This window comes from Coregonus clupeaformis, chromosome 34 (genome assembly GCF_020615455.1).
Source record: "Coregonus clupeaformis isolate EN_2021a chromosome 34, ASM2061545v1, whole genome shotgun sequence".
Classification (NCBI taxonomy): Eukaryota; Metazoa; Chordata; class Actinopteri; order Salmoniformes; family Salmonidae; genus Coregonus; species Coregonus clupeaformis.
The window spans coordinates 18,632,438-18,647,091 of NC_059225.1; the positions used below are offsets into that span (position 1 = coordinate 18,632,438).

At 45.7% G+C, this 14,654-nt stretch overlaps 1 protein-coding gene across 9 annotated transcripts in view; it reads right to left on the reverse strand.

Annotated features, from left to right (window-relative positions):
* Window positions 1–536: 536 nt before the first annotated feature.
* relch (RAB11 binding and LisH domain, coiled-coil and HEAT repeat containing) overlaps window positions 537–14,654 on the reverse strand; it is a 33,962-nt gene continuing 19,844 nt past the window's right edge. For 5 of the 9 annotated variants that reach the window (XM_041861638.2, XM_041861635.1, XM_041861631.2 and 2 more), the window contains 15 exons: window positions 14,454–14,618; window positions 13,968–14,115; window positions 13,687–13,843; window positions 13,482–13,605; window positions 13,340–13,388; window positions 12,615–12,694; window positions 12,099–12,205; window positions 11,780–11,879; window positions 10,182–10,264; window positions 8,372–8,435; window positions 8,061–8,199; window positions 7,753–7,869; window positions 5,885–5,973; window positions 5,597–5,667; window positions 537–1,680 (listed from right to left, as the gene is read on the reverse strand). In XM_041861638.2, the coding sequence (XP_041717572.1) occupies window positions 1,560–1,680; window positions 5,597–5,667; window positions 5,885–5,973; window positions 7,753–7,869; window positions 8,061–8,199; window positions 8,372–8,435; window positions 10,182–10,264; window positions 11,780–11,879; window positions 12,099–12,205; window positions 12,615–12,694; window positions 13,340–13,388; window positions 13,482–13,605; window positions 13,687–13,843; window positions 13,968–14,115; window positions 14,454–14,618 (1,614 nt within the window). In that variant the 3' untranslated portion in view covers window positions 537–1,559. Of the gene's footprint in view, window positions 1,681–5,596; window positions 5,668–5,884; window positions 5,974–7,752; window positions 7,870–8,060; window positions 8,200–8,371; window positions 8,436–8,708; window positions 8,792–10,181; window positions 10,265–11,779; window positions 11,880–12,098; window positions 12,206–12,614; window positions 12,695–13,339; window positions 13,389–13,481; window positions 13,606–13,686; window positions 13,844–13,967; window positions 14,116–14,453; window positions 14,619–14,654 lie in introns of those variants that run through there. The other 4 variants (XM_041861637.2, XM_041861632.2, XM_041861634.2 and 1 more) reach the window with 3 other exon arrangements.

Genomic DNA, 14,654 nt, shown 5'->3' on the forward strand with positions numbered 1-14,654 from the left:
CGGAGCAAAGTACAGAGAGATCCTTGATGAAAACCTGCTCCAGAGTGCTCAGGACCTCAGACTGGGGTGAAGGTTCACCTTCCAAGAGGACAACGACCCTAAGCACACAGCCAAGACAACGCAGGAGTGGCTCCGGGACAAGTCTCTGAATGTCCTTGAGTGGCCCAGCCAGAGCCCGGACTCGAACCCAATCGAACATCTCTGGAGAGACCTGAAAATAGCTGTGCAGCAATGCTCCCCATCCAACCTGACAGAGCTTGAGAGGATCTGCAGAGAAGAATGGGAGAAACTCCCCAAATACAGGTGTGCCAAGCTTGTAGCGTCATACCCAAGCGAATACTCAAGTACTGAGTCAAGGGTCTGAATACTTAAGTAAATGTGATATGTTTTTTTATTTTTAATACATTTGCAAACATTTCTAAAAATCTGTTACTGGGTATTGTGTGTAGATTGTTGAGGGATTTTTTATTTTTTTAAATCCATTTTAGAATAAGTCTGTAACGTAACAAAATGTGGAAAAAGTCAAGGGGTCCGAATACTTTCCGAATGCACTGTATATGAGTACACAATTGTTTCTTTCGTCTTTTATTATTTCATGACACCAATTTCAAATGTACATAATAATATGGGTACAGTCCTTTTCATTTCAGTGTATCATACAGTTATTTACTTGTAGAGCATATCCAAAGAGAAAAGAACAAAACCCAAATCAGAACAGCCACTTTAGATAAGAACCAACACGCAGAGGCAGAACGAGACAGGGAAGGAAGGAAGGGAGGAAGGAATCGAGAGAGGGAATCAGTGTTCTCTTCATCTTGACATTTCCAACAAAAACAAACAAAGCCAATGAATGGTAGTGATGATCATGTACATCATATATAATAAGACGACTCTGCATCAACATACACAGAATAAAGAGAAGATAATCATAAAGTGATGTGCACATTTCTTTGGACCAATAAAGTCTTAAGACATAAATAAGTTATAAAATAGAGACTATCAAAACAACAACGAAATAAAGGCAGGCGATTTTGACTTCAAGTAGGCGATTCCCCAGAGCCATGAACATACAGACGTCAGTTAGTAAGCTAGTCCTCTCCATGTTGACACCAAAAGGTTCCGGAACAATCACATTCTGACATAGAACGCCACTAACATTCTAACTAGACTGGACTGCAACATTCATAAAGCTTTTGGTGCCGACATGGCGCAAGCAAAAATTCTAAATCAAACCCAGTTGGGTGCATCTCAATAGTCTATAATGACTTCCTCTACTCATCTCGTCTTCTCTCCTTGAGACGAGCGGAGGAAGTCACTTCAGAGTATTGATATACACCCTGGCCCTGATTGAATACTTCAAAGCGCACCCTCCCTTCCTAGGGTTCAGCCAGATAGCTCTCCCCTTTCAAGTCAGGGAGGAGTGAAGGATGCATTTAGAAGGTATTCGAACAGAGACCCTGACCTGGCCTATCACTGGTGGCTGGGCCGGTGCTCCCAGACACTGGAGGCTGATGGGATATGTAGTGCACTGGGCCCCAGGCAGCCGGCGGAAGGATAGATCATTTCTTTCTCTGGAAGACGTTGGCCAGCATGGCACCGGACGTGGTCAGCTGACCCATCTTACTCAGGAACTTGGTTTTAGCGTCTTCACCAACCAGACTGGCAGCAATGGACACAGAGCTACAGGAACAGAAACACAATGAACACATGTTGGCCAGCATGACTTTTCCTACTAGCACTGACTTTGCTGATAACTACTTTGAGGGAAAATGTACTTACTACTGTGATATATGGTTGTCCCACCTAGCTATCTTAAGATGAATGCACTAAGTAAGTAGTTCTGGATAAGAGTGTCTGTTAAATCACTAAAATGTAAATGTGTACATGTATTAAAGGAGGTTAGACATAGCATCATCCTCACACAGGGAGCTATTTACACTCAGTGGCCAGTTTATTATGTACACCTATCTAGTACCGGGTTGGAACCCCTTTGCCTCCAGAACAGCCCGAATTCTTCAGGGCATGGATTCTATGTTCAGATACGCTGTGGCCTTCAAAACGTTGCTCAATTGGTATCAAGGGATCTGACGTGTGCCAGGAAAACATTCCCCACACCATTATACCACCGACACCAGCCTGTACTGTTGACACCAGGCAGGATGGGGCCATGGACTCATGTTGCTTATGCCAAATCCTGACTCTGCCATCAGCATGACGCACCCGGGATTCGTCAGACCAGGCAATGTTTTTCCACTCCTCAATTGTCCAGTGTTGGCGATCGTGTGCCCACTGGAGCTGCTTCTTCTTGTTTTTAGCTGATAGGAGTGGAACCCTGTGTGGTAGTCTGCTGCAATAGCCCATCCTTCACAAGGGCCCACAAGTTATGCGTTACGAGATGCCGTTCTGCACACCACTGTTGTACTGCACCGTTATTTGTCTGTTTGTGGCCCACCTGTTAGCTTGCACGATTCTTGCCATTCTCCTTTGACCTCTCTCATCAATGAGCTGTTTTCGCCCACAGGACTGCCACTGACTGGATGTTTTTTGTTTGTTGTACCATACCTGTAAATCCTAGACACTGTCGTGCGTGAAAACCCCAGGAGGCCGGCCGTTTCTGAGATACTGGAACCGGTGCGGCTGGCACCGACGCTTAGGTCACTCATTTTGCCCATTCTAATGTTCAATAGAACAGTAACGGAATGCCTCGATGCCTGTCTGCGTGCTTTATATACAGTGGGGGAAAAAAGTATTTAGTCAGCCACCAATTGTGCAAGTTCTCCCACTTAAAAAGATGAGAGGCCTGTAATTTTCATCATAGGTACACGTCAACTATGACAGACAAATTGAGATTTTTTTTCTCCAGAAAATCACATTGTAGGATTTTTTATGAATTTATTTGCAAATTATGGTGGAAAATAAGTATTTGGTCACCTACAAACAAGCAAGATTTCTGGCTCTCACAGACCTGTAACTTCTTCTTTAAGAGGCTCTTCTGTCCTCCACTCGTTACCTGTATTAATGGCACCTGTTTGAACTTGTTATCAGTATAAAAGACACCTGTCCACAACCTCAAACAGTCACACTCCAAACTCCACTATGGCCAAGACCAAAGAGCTGTCAAATGACACCAGAAACAAAATTGTAGACCTGCACCAGGCTGGGAAGACTGAATCTGCAATAGGTAAGCAGCTTGGTTTGAATAAATCAACTGTGGGAGCAATTATTAGGAAATGGAAGACATACAAGACCACTGATAATCTCCCTCGATCTGGGGCTCCACGCAAGATCTCACCCCGTGGGGTCAAAATGATCACAAGAACGGTGAGCAAAAATCCCAGAACCACACGGGGGGACCTAGTGAATGACCTGCAGAGAGCTGGGACCAAAGTAACAAAGCCTACCATCAGTAACACACTACGCCGCCAGGGACTCAAATCCTGCAGTGCCAGACGTGTCCCCCTACTTAAGCCAGTACATGTCCAGGCCCGTCTGATGTTTGCTAGAGTGCATTTGGATGATCCAGAAGAGGATTGGGAGAATGTCATATGGTCAGATGAAACCAAAATAGAACTTTTTGGTAAAAACTCAACTCGTTGTGTTTGGAGGACAAAGAATGCGGAGTTGCATCCAAAGAACACCATACCTACTGTGAAGCATGGGGGTGGAAACATCATGCTTTGGGGCTGTTTTTCTGCAAAGGGACCAGGACGACTGATCCGTGTAAAGGAAAGAATGAATGGGGCCATGTAACGTGAGAATTTGAGTGAAAACCTCCTTCCATCAGCAAGGGCATTGAAGATGAAACGTGGCTGGGTCTTTCAGCATGACAATGATCCCAAACACACCGCCCGGGCAACGAAGGAGTGGCTTCGTAAGAAGCATTTCAAGGTCCTGGAGTGGCCTAGCCAGTCTCCAGATCTCAACCCCATAGAAAATCTTTAGAGGGAGTTGAAAGTCCGTGTTGCCCAGCGACAGCCCCAAAACATCACTGCTCTAGAGGAGATCTGCATGGAGGAATGGGCCAAAATACCAGCAACAGTGTGTGAAAACCTTGTGAAGACTTACATAAAACGTTTGACCTGTTTCATTGCCAACAAAAAAATTACAGGCCTCTCTCATCTTTTTAAGTGGGAGAACTTGCACAATTGGTGGCTGACTAAATACTTTTTTCCCCCCACTGTAACAAGCCACGTGACCATTTTTGTGAACGGGGTGGTGTACCTAATAAACTGTCCACTGAGTGTATATATGGGTTATATTACATTTGACATTTTAGTCATTTAGCAGACACTCTTATCCAGAGCGACTTACAGTTAGTGAGTACATAATTTTGTCTTTTTTTTTATACTGGTCCCCCGTGGGAAACGAACCCACAACTCTGGCGTTGCAAACGCCATGCTCTACCAACTGAGCTACACAGGGGCTACACAGGGTATTGATGATAATACTGTAGAATGGGATATATTATATAGCCTATAGAATGGCACATACTGTATTTTATATAGCCTGTACAACAATAATCTGTATACAAATCATTCATCCAGAATATTTCCCTATAATCTCTACAATCTTTCTCTCGCTCTCTCCCTAAACATACAGTTAAGAGTGATTGACAGTCTGTTGTTAACTGTCAGATGCAAGATGCTAATTTGTTTGCTTTGTTCTGCTCTTGTCTCAGTCTCTCTGTCCATATATCTGGACAGGTAATTGTAAAAGCTGTTTCCTAAGTGTTAACAGTAACAGTCTCTTCTGTTCTCTACTGACTGACAGTTAGGATAGTTCCTCTTCTTCCCTCTCTGGCTAACTATGGTTGAACAACAGCAGATAAAGAACTGTAGGGGAACAAATATGGTCAGTAGTCAAATTAAAGTTATGTAAAATGCTGGAGTTGAGTGGCGTAGTGTAGTAACATGGTTGTTGACAGATGCTTTAAGTCTAAAACAGACCCATCTCTTGTCTCTAACACTGTGCATGATGATGATGACAGAGATTCTAAAGTTATAATTAAACATGATGAGAAAAACAACAACCTCAAAACAAGACTCAATACGACTAAGGCAGAAAATCATTGGGGTGTGTGACTGTGTGTTGCTAGGCTACAGCCTCACACACACACACACACACACACACACACACACACACACACACACATTTAATGAGGCAGAAACACATGTCCACAAGATGGAGAAACTTCTCCCAAAGACAGCCACACTATGGGCTGTGGTCCAACAGTCTTTAATAGTTGATTCCCTCTACTCCCTTACCTCCCCTCCCTCTCTCACCCACACTATGGCTGGGTCCCAATGCTCTTTACAGGCTCTATTCTCTCCTCCCCCTAACCTCCCTCCCTCACCACTGTCCTGAATCTAAAGGCTGTAGTTTCCAAGATTATCTACTGTTTATGCAGCCAGGCTTCCAGAGGGTCATATGAATGTGACCCAGCAAGTCAACAGCACTCATGGTGTGGGATGAAAACCAGCGGATAAAGGCTAGGAGAGTTTTGTTTGTGTGTGTTTATTTTGAATGCTCCGACATACACACAGACACAGCACACAGACCCATGGGCTCTGATTTACTGGGGTGTGTTAGTACTCACCCCTCGGCCTGTCCGATCCCTCTGTTCTCTACCTTCATCTCCCCCTCCTTGATCATGGAGCTCAGAATCACCTGCAACAGGACAGGAGACACACAGCATAAAACATACCAGTTAAGACTGCTGTGCTGTGGAAAGTATGCCTGGTAAGTTTCCCTCCACGCTGTGTGGTAAGTGGTCTGGGACATGGGATCAGCTGGTCTTTAGCTGGCATGGGAAACAGGTCATTTGATGTAGTTTGGGAGAGCTACTGTGTGGTCAGTGTGTGTGTGTGTGTGTGTGTGTGTGTACCTCGTGTTCAGGAGATAGCTGTTCCATGTCGGTCCTCAGACACCTCAGGCCAGGCAGGAAGTGATTCACCATCAGCTCCTCTGAGATGACTGGAGCAGGACGTCAAGGAGCGGACAACCAAACACTAACACAAAGTTTAAGCAAACACTTACCGGACAACCAAACACCACCACAGAGTTAAAGACTACTGAACCGTGGTGACTGAATTAATATTATAACACTAACACAGAGTTTAAAAACAAGTAAGTAAGATTAGTGAGGTTATTATGACAACATTACCGAGGGCCACAGTACTGTCTGTCTGTCTGTCTGTCTGTCTGTCTGTCTGTCTGTCTGTCTGTCTGTCTGTCTGTCTGTCTGTCTGTCTGTCTGTCTGTCTGTCTGTCTGTCTGTCTGTCTGTCTGTCTGTCTGTCTGTCTGTCTGTCTGTCTGTCTGTCTGTCTGTCTGTCTGTCTGTCTGTGTGTGTGTGTGTGTGTGTGTGTGTGTGTGTGTGTGTGTGTGTCTGTGTGTGTGTGTGTGTGTGTGTGTGTGTGTGTGTGTGTGTGTACAGCCCCAAAATTCAGAGTTTCTTTTCCATTCTCAACTCACCAGCAGGACAGGCAACCATTTCATAAACACATGTACAGCTATGAAAGTCAAATAAAACCTCTCCCCTGAACCCTAGCCAAGCCAACACACTGCTCTGGGTACAGTTCTTGAAAGGTCTTAATAAGTACATACCGCTAGTTGGACACATTTAAAAAGCAGTTCATGAACTATTGCCCTCTTTTAGCTTTTCCTTTTAAAGGCCTCTTGACACAACTCATTAATATGTAGCTGTTTGCCTCAACCATTAATAAAGGGTGAGGTAAGTTCTGTAAGTGAAGGACACAGTAGCAGGGAGCACACACACACAGCTGATCACCATGGAGCAGATCGAGGACTACAGGGAACGCCCCTATTGTCATCAACAGGGCTGCAGTGGAGAGGGTAACAAGTTTCCACGGTGTGCACATCACAGAGAACCTGACATGGTCCAATCACACCACAGTGGTGAAGAAGGCGCAGCACAGCCTCTTCAACCACAGGCACCTGAAGAAATTCGGCATGGGCCCTCGGATCCTAAAGAAGTTCTACAGCTGCACCATTGAGAGCATCTTGACCGGCTGCATCACCGCCTGGTATGGCAACTGCATCCCCCTCAACCGCAAGGCTCTACAGAGGGTGATGCGGACGGCCCAATACATCTCTAGGGGGTGAGCTCCCTGCCCTCTAGGACTTCTACACCAGGCGGTGTCTGAGGAAGGCCCAAAAGTCCGTTAAGGACTCCAGTCACCTGAGCCACGGACTGTTCACTCTGTTACCATCTGGCAAGCTGTATCGGAGTATCAGGTCTCGGACCAACAGGCTCCAAGACAGCATCTACCACCAGGCCATCAGACTGCTGAAAAGCTAAACCTAGTTGTCTCCCTGCACAGACCTGCACCTTACAGAGTATTTGCACCGGAGAGACTATATGCACGTTGGAAATTATTTTCACTGACTACCCACACAGCCAACCCTTACACACAAACACCCATAAACACACACACAACTCATACAGGCAGACAAAGCTGCTGTTCTATTATATAATATTGATTCCACTACCCACTTTATAATTGTACATACAGTCCATTATTACTATGCATAGTACCTCTTCTATGACTTGTTATTTTTGACTTGACTCATTTCATTGTTATTATTGATTCATGTACTGCATTGTTGAGGGAGCTAGCACAAGCATTTCGCTGCACCTTTTATACCTGCTGTATGTGACGAATACATTTTATTTGACACACACAACAACACGCACATCCACACACAAACGTCAGTGTTGGGTGAAGGATACAACAGCAGGAGAGAGCGCTGTAGGCCTCAAACAGCTGAGTAGCGATGTCTATCCTCTTACTCTCTGTAGCCTGGACGTTGTTACCCAACGCTAGCTTGTGGAGGTGAGGCAGCACAACTGGAAGACAGAAAACACAGACAATATCACTGAGTATGTGTGTATGTGTGTGTGGATTTGAGTCCATGTGTGCGTGTCTGCGCTCTTGTTTTAGTGTGCCTTTGCATTAGTGTGTGTGTGTGTGATAGTACTGACACTCGTCTGTGAAGCGTGGTTAAGTGGTGTGTGTGTGTGTTATCAGTAGTACTGACACTCGTCTCTGAAGCGTGGCTCAGCGTTGGGTCCGACCCGTCCAAAGGTCCTGATAATCTCCATGTGTAGAGAGTGTTGGTCCTGGTACTGTGGGTCTTCCAGGAACGACGCTAGCTGCATCTTCACACGCTCCAACAGCTGGGACACACACACACATTAATACATGCATGTATGCCAACATGGATACTCCCCCTAATACACACGGATACGATACCACAATACTAAAAACACCTGTGCTCAATCATACAACCCAGACTTGTTTAATGCGAGTGTGTAGTATGTGCATATATGCAAATCTGCATGTTCGTACCTCTTTTTGTGTCACCGTCTCCATGATGGTGCCAAAGGCAGGGATAGTAGATATCCTGACTGAACTATAACCCAGACAGGAGTTAGAATAGAACCAGGTCTCTGCTTTATTAAAACTACAAGATGCAGCTCAGAAGATAACAATATAAAACTGACCAACACCAACCAATCATCAGTGTGTATCATGTATGTTAATGCCAATGTTAATGGTGATGTTAGATCATTCCAGTGTCCGTATGGATTTAAATAATATAATACACTAAATAGAACCAAGAGGATGCTGAGGAAGGAGGGATAGAGAGAGGAGGAGAGGAAACGTCTCATCTTCGTTGACTCACAATTCAGGGCCACTGCACAGTGTTATAAGAGCCGGGGCCACCCGGCGGTCTATTAAAGCCTCTGACATGCCTCGCAGAATCAACTGGAAACAGTTAGGAGGGAGGGAGAGAGGAAGAGGTTAGGAGGGAGGGAGAGAGGAAGAGGTTAGGAGGGAGGGAGAGAGGAAGAGGTTAGGAGGGAGAGAGGGAGAGAGAGAGGAAGAGGTTAGGAGGGAGAGAGGGAGAGAGAGAGGAAGAGGTTAGGAGGGAGGGAGGGAGAGAGAGAGGAAGAGGTTAGGAGGGAGAGAGAGAGAGAGGAAGAGGTTAGGAGGGAGGGAGAGAGAGAGAGAGGAAGAGGTTAGGAGGGAGGGAGAGAGAGGAAGAGGTTAGGAGGGAGGGAGAGAGAGGAAGAGGTTAGGAGGGAGGGAGAGAGAGAGAGGAAGAGGTTAGGAGGGAGGGAGAGAGAGAGAGAGAGAGGAAGAGGTTAGGAGGGAGGGAGAGAGAGAGAGAGAGAGGAAGAGGTTAGGAGGGAGGGAGAGAGAGAGAGAGAGAGAGAGAGAGAAGAGGTTAGGAGGGAGGGAGAGAGAGAGAGAGAGGGAAGAGGTTAGGAGGGAGGGAGAGAGAGAGAGAGAGGAAGAGGTTAGGAGGGAGGGAGAGAGAGAGGAAGAGGTTAGGAGGGAGGAAGAGTGAGGTAGGGGTGAAGACAATCATCCAGGACCTGATGGTTGGAGGGTTAGGGAGGATCTGCTAAAAGGGGGGTGAGGAGGAGGAAGGGGGAGGGGGGGGTAAGGCATTACAGCTGAGCATGCTGGGATGTTTTCCACATGCAGCCAATCAGAGCGCGAGTTGGGGTAGTGTAGCAGACTGATGATGCGATGAACATGATTGGGTAGATCATGCCAGAAAGGACAAAATGACCTATATTGTCAGAACTGATGAGCAAGTACATTACATATTTTGTCTTAATTGAGGACTAGTTACGATTAAGGTTAGAGGTAAGGGTTTGGGTTAGTGTTTAGAAAGCATCATACTTCTGTCCTTTCAAGCATGGTTATATAGTGACTAGCGGGGTGTGGGTTAGTGTCGCACACTGATGATGCCTGGTGTTAGTGACAGTAAACACAGAACCGCATTGACCGCACCTCAACCTCTACAGGAAGAAAGCCCAAAGAAGACTTTTACCCAGAGTCAGAGAGACCTTGAACCATCTAGGAGCACAGACAGGGCAACTACCCTAAAGATACACCATTTAGAGAAAGCACCTACTTTGGAATTGATTCATGTTGCAAAGCCTCATTGTCCCTGAGTTTTGAGAAAAAATTCCTAAGTCAAATCATTGACTCCTTTAACAAGGGTTGTATGTTTCCATAACAACTACAGTCCTGAAAGATCTGGTGTTATTCAATATATCTCCTCATCATAGAGGTTAGGGTTCTTCCTGCGAGGTTCGAGGAGGGGTCGAGGTGGCCAGACGAGGCAGCAGGAGACACTTACATCTCAGGGTCGCTGGAGAGCGTGATGAGAGCGGGCACCACCCTCTGAGCCACCAGCGTCTCATTCACCCCCTTCACCAGCAGCTGATTGGACAACACATCCGTGAGGTCACAGTGATGTCACAGCCCAGGGGCGGGGCATGGACAGAGCCAGCAGTGTCATGGCAACACGCCGAGAGAGGGAGGAGGGGGAAAAAGGAAAACAAAAAGAAAGAAAGAAAGAAAGTGATATACAACGACAAGAAGTAGCAGCAGCGCCAAGGTAGGTACGCATGTTACGCACGCGCAAGCCCGCATGTAAACACACACACACACGTAAACAAAAAAAAGAAAAACTGATAATAAGTGAGAAGCCAAGCAAACAGAGCTGCTGAACAGAGTTGGTAGAAGTTACCCCCTAACCAGTGGTCCAGAGTCAGATCTTTGTTCATGCCCTAATAGTCATGTTTAGGACTGGGGGCAGAGGGATCTGATCCTAGATCTGTGGTTAGGGGCAACTTCTGCCTAGCCTGCAGAGAATGGTAGGGAGGGATATACCACTATGAGATGGTGATAGGGGGGTTATGTGTCTATACCACTATGACAGTGAAGGGGGGAGGAGGGTGTCTATACCTCTATGACAGTGAAGGGGAGGAGGGGGATGTCTATACCACTGACAATGAAGGGGGATGTCTATACGACTATGACAGTGAATGGGAATGTCTATACCACTATGACAGTGAAGTGGGATATCTATACGACTATGACAGTGAATGGGAATGTCTATACGACTATGACAGTGAAGGGGAATGTCTATACCACTATGACAGTGAAGTGGGATATCTATACGACTATGACAGTGAATGGGAATGTCTATACGACTATGACAGTGAATGGGAATGTCTATACCACTATGACAGTGAAGTGGGATATCTATACCCCTATGACAATGAAGGGGGATGTCTATACCACTATGACAGTGAAGTGGGATATCTATACCCTTATGACAGTGAAGTGGGATGTCTATACCACTATGACAGTGAAGGGGGATGTCTATACCACTATGACAGTGAAGGGGGATAGTGCTACAACACCTCCTCCTCACCATAAGTGTATTTTATGTAGGCCTGATTCCATTTTGATCCAATGCTTTTCCCTAGCTCCTACCTCTTTGGTGTTCACAATGAAGGGGTAGGGGCTCTGGGAAGGGGCTAGGGATTTAAATGGAATCAGGCCATAGAGGGGGCAGGCAATAACAAGCAGAGGCTGCATCAGGGGAAAGACATAGGGAGGCATTTCAAACCAGTATAGTTCTGTTTGCATAATACAACACAAAAACCTTTACAATTCAGTCAGTGTTCCAACAATCCTTACTTATTAAAACTGTAAGATTAAATCAGCAAGAAAACTACTTCTAGTCCATGACAAAACAGGTCTCAATAAAAACAGGTCTCAATAAACATTTTTAGATACAACATACATCAAACAAAATACAGTGTCATTCTTATATCGTCTGACATTAGCCACTAGACTATAAAGCATGTTATTTAGTGAGCGAATGTGTGTGTGTGTGTGTGTGTGAAAGTGTTGAGTGTGGCGTGTTGTGGCAGGGCGTCGGACCTCAAACATCCGTGCGGCGGTACAGCGGACCAGAGCGGAGGTATGGACCACTCCGTACCACAGGACTGTCAGTAACAACTCATGGTACACTGGGTTAGCCCTGAGAGAGAGGAAAGAGGAGAGAGAGAGCGCGGGAGAGAGAGAGAGATAAAGGGGGGTGGAGAGACAAAGAGAGAGAGATGGAGGGGGGTATAGAGAGAGAGAGGGAGGTGGAGAGAGACAGAGAAGGAGATCCAAGTAAGTAACAGTAAACAGTTTACTAGGTGATTGTTGCCCATTCATTCTTACTTGTGTGTGTCTGTGTGTGTGTGTGTGTTACCCCAGCTCCACAAAGGAGGCTTTGAGGCTGTCCAGGGGGGCATGAGAGAGAGACAGTGTCATCATGACGTCCTCTAGAAAACCAACAAGCAGCTTACGATCATCATCCTGCAGGAAACACACATATCACACACACACACACACACACACACACACACACACACACACACACACACACACACACACACACACACACGCATTATTAATACAGATGTTATATAATACACACATTATATAATACACACATTATTAATATATTAATACATACATTATTCATACACACATTATATAATACACACATTATTAATACACACATTATATAATACAAACATTATTAATACATTAACACACTTTTTTAATACACACATTATAATACACACATATAATACACATATTATTAACACACATTATATAATACACACATTATATAATGTACACACTATATAATACATACATTATTAATACAAACATTATATGCTGAGTATCAACAGACTGTCCCAATGACAGACATGTTTACCTGATTGTAGCATGTCAGTACTCCTGTAGCATAGATGGGGACAGTAGCCTTGGTCAGAATACCATTCCCAGTTAAAGCATCTAGGAGAAACAGAAAACACAATAGATTAGAGAAAAAATGAGAAATTGACATATGACCATGTAACTGATTTCCAGTTCAGTGAGCTTATAAAACAGAGAATAGTTGGCAGGCACACAAGGCCTGACACAAACACTTCACACAAACCACAACAACAAACTAAAACTCTTGGCAGAGATATCTGACCACACGCCTGTTTTAACTTTTAACTTTAAAATCCTACTGTGTGTGTGTGTGTGTGTGTGTGTAGGTGTGTGTAGGTGTGTGTGTGTGTAGGTTAGTGTGTGTGTGTGTGTGTGTGTGTGTGTAGGTGTGTGTGTGTGTGTGTGTGTAGGTTAGTGTGTGTGTGTGTGTGTGTAGGTTAGTGTGTGTGTGTGTGTGTGTGTGTGTGTGTGTAGGTGTGTGTAGGTGTGTGTGTGTGTGTGTAGGTTAGAGTGTGTGTGTGTGTGTGTGTGTGTAGGTGTGTGTGTGTGTAGGTTAGTGTGTGTGTGTGTGTGTGTAGGTGTGTGTGTGTGTGTGTAGGTTAGTGTGTGTGTGTGTGTGTGTGTGTGTGTGTGTGTGTGTGTGTGTGTGTGTGTGTGTGTGTGTGTGTGTGTAGGTGTGTGTGTGTGTGTGTGTGTAGGTGTGTGTGTGTGTCTTCCACCTACCCACATTCTCTTCAGAGAGCCGTAGGATCTCTTGGAACTGTGGTTTTACCTGAAAGAAAGAGAGACTGCTATAGTCTGCACCATTGAAATTAATAAAACAGCGCAGATTCTTTCCGGCACAAGGCCTACAGTATACTCTTACCTTAGTGTTAGTGAAGATCTTGCCAAACGTGCGACAGAGTCTCCAGAAGAAACGTGAGAACTCATGGACACACGTAGTGGAGGTTACGTTAATACGACCTACTATCTCTATCAGCTGGGGAAGACTAGAGAGAGAGGAGAGGGCGTCAGGAGTTAGTGTGTGTGTGTGAATGTGTGTGAATGTGTGTCCTGTATAGACCACTCACAGTTGGTTGACCACCCACAGCAGACTGTCCCAGCCTGTAGTGCCTTCATGTTCTAGCTGGTAATCATACAGGATGAGGAGGGCGCTCAGCGTCTCCCGGCTGCCCACGATAGTCGCTACATCCTGCAGAGGAGACGCCGGCCGAGGGAACCGCGTCACTGAGGGGTCAAACAGAGGTCAGAGGTTGGGGTTAAAGTTCAGGGAAGGAAAATACTAGAGATTTTGGGAGAATATTGTAGTCAGAACATAGCAAGGTTACTGGTCACCGATTGTGCTTCCTACCCTCTATGGGGGGGATGTCTCCTTGCAGGTTAACTCTGTGTGTGAAGGGAGCGTTCTGAATCACCACAGAGAACAGAGGAGGGATGAGAGACTGGAGGGCAGACAGGAACATGTGGAGCTTGTGTTCATCAAGACCATGTTCACCCTGCTGGAGAGAAGGACAGAGGGAGGGGAGAGAGAAAGAGAGAGAGGGGGAGGGAGAGGGGGTGAGAGAGGGAGGGAGGAGATGAAGGAGAGATAGAGAGAGGGAAGGAGAGAGAGAGAGAAAGAGAGAGAGGGGGAGGGAGAGGAAAGGAGAGAGAGGGAGGTGAGAGAGGGAGGAGATGAAGGAGAGATAGAGAAGGAGAGAGAGGGAAGGAGCGAGAGAGGGCAGTTAGAGTGTTCACTTCTATACCTAGATTCTAGAATGTTAGTGTCACCATTGGGATCAAAAGCAAAGCTTTTCTTACATATACCAAATAAACAAAGCCCTGTGGGTCTACCTACCTTGAGTAGTTTCTCTATGCGGGCCAGTAGAGAGGGGATGAGAGTGGTCTGGAGGTTTCCCAGCTCTGTGGTCCAGGCAGCGAATGCTGGGATGAACACCTGGTGGATAGCACTGACCACCCTCTCGGATGGGTCACCAAGGGACAGCAACATCAGCTCGAAACCCTGACGGCAGCATGAACACAACCACAGTCAGTATAA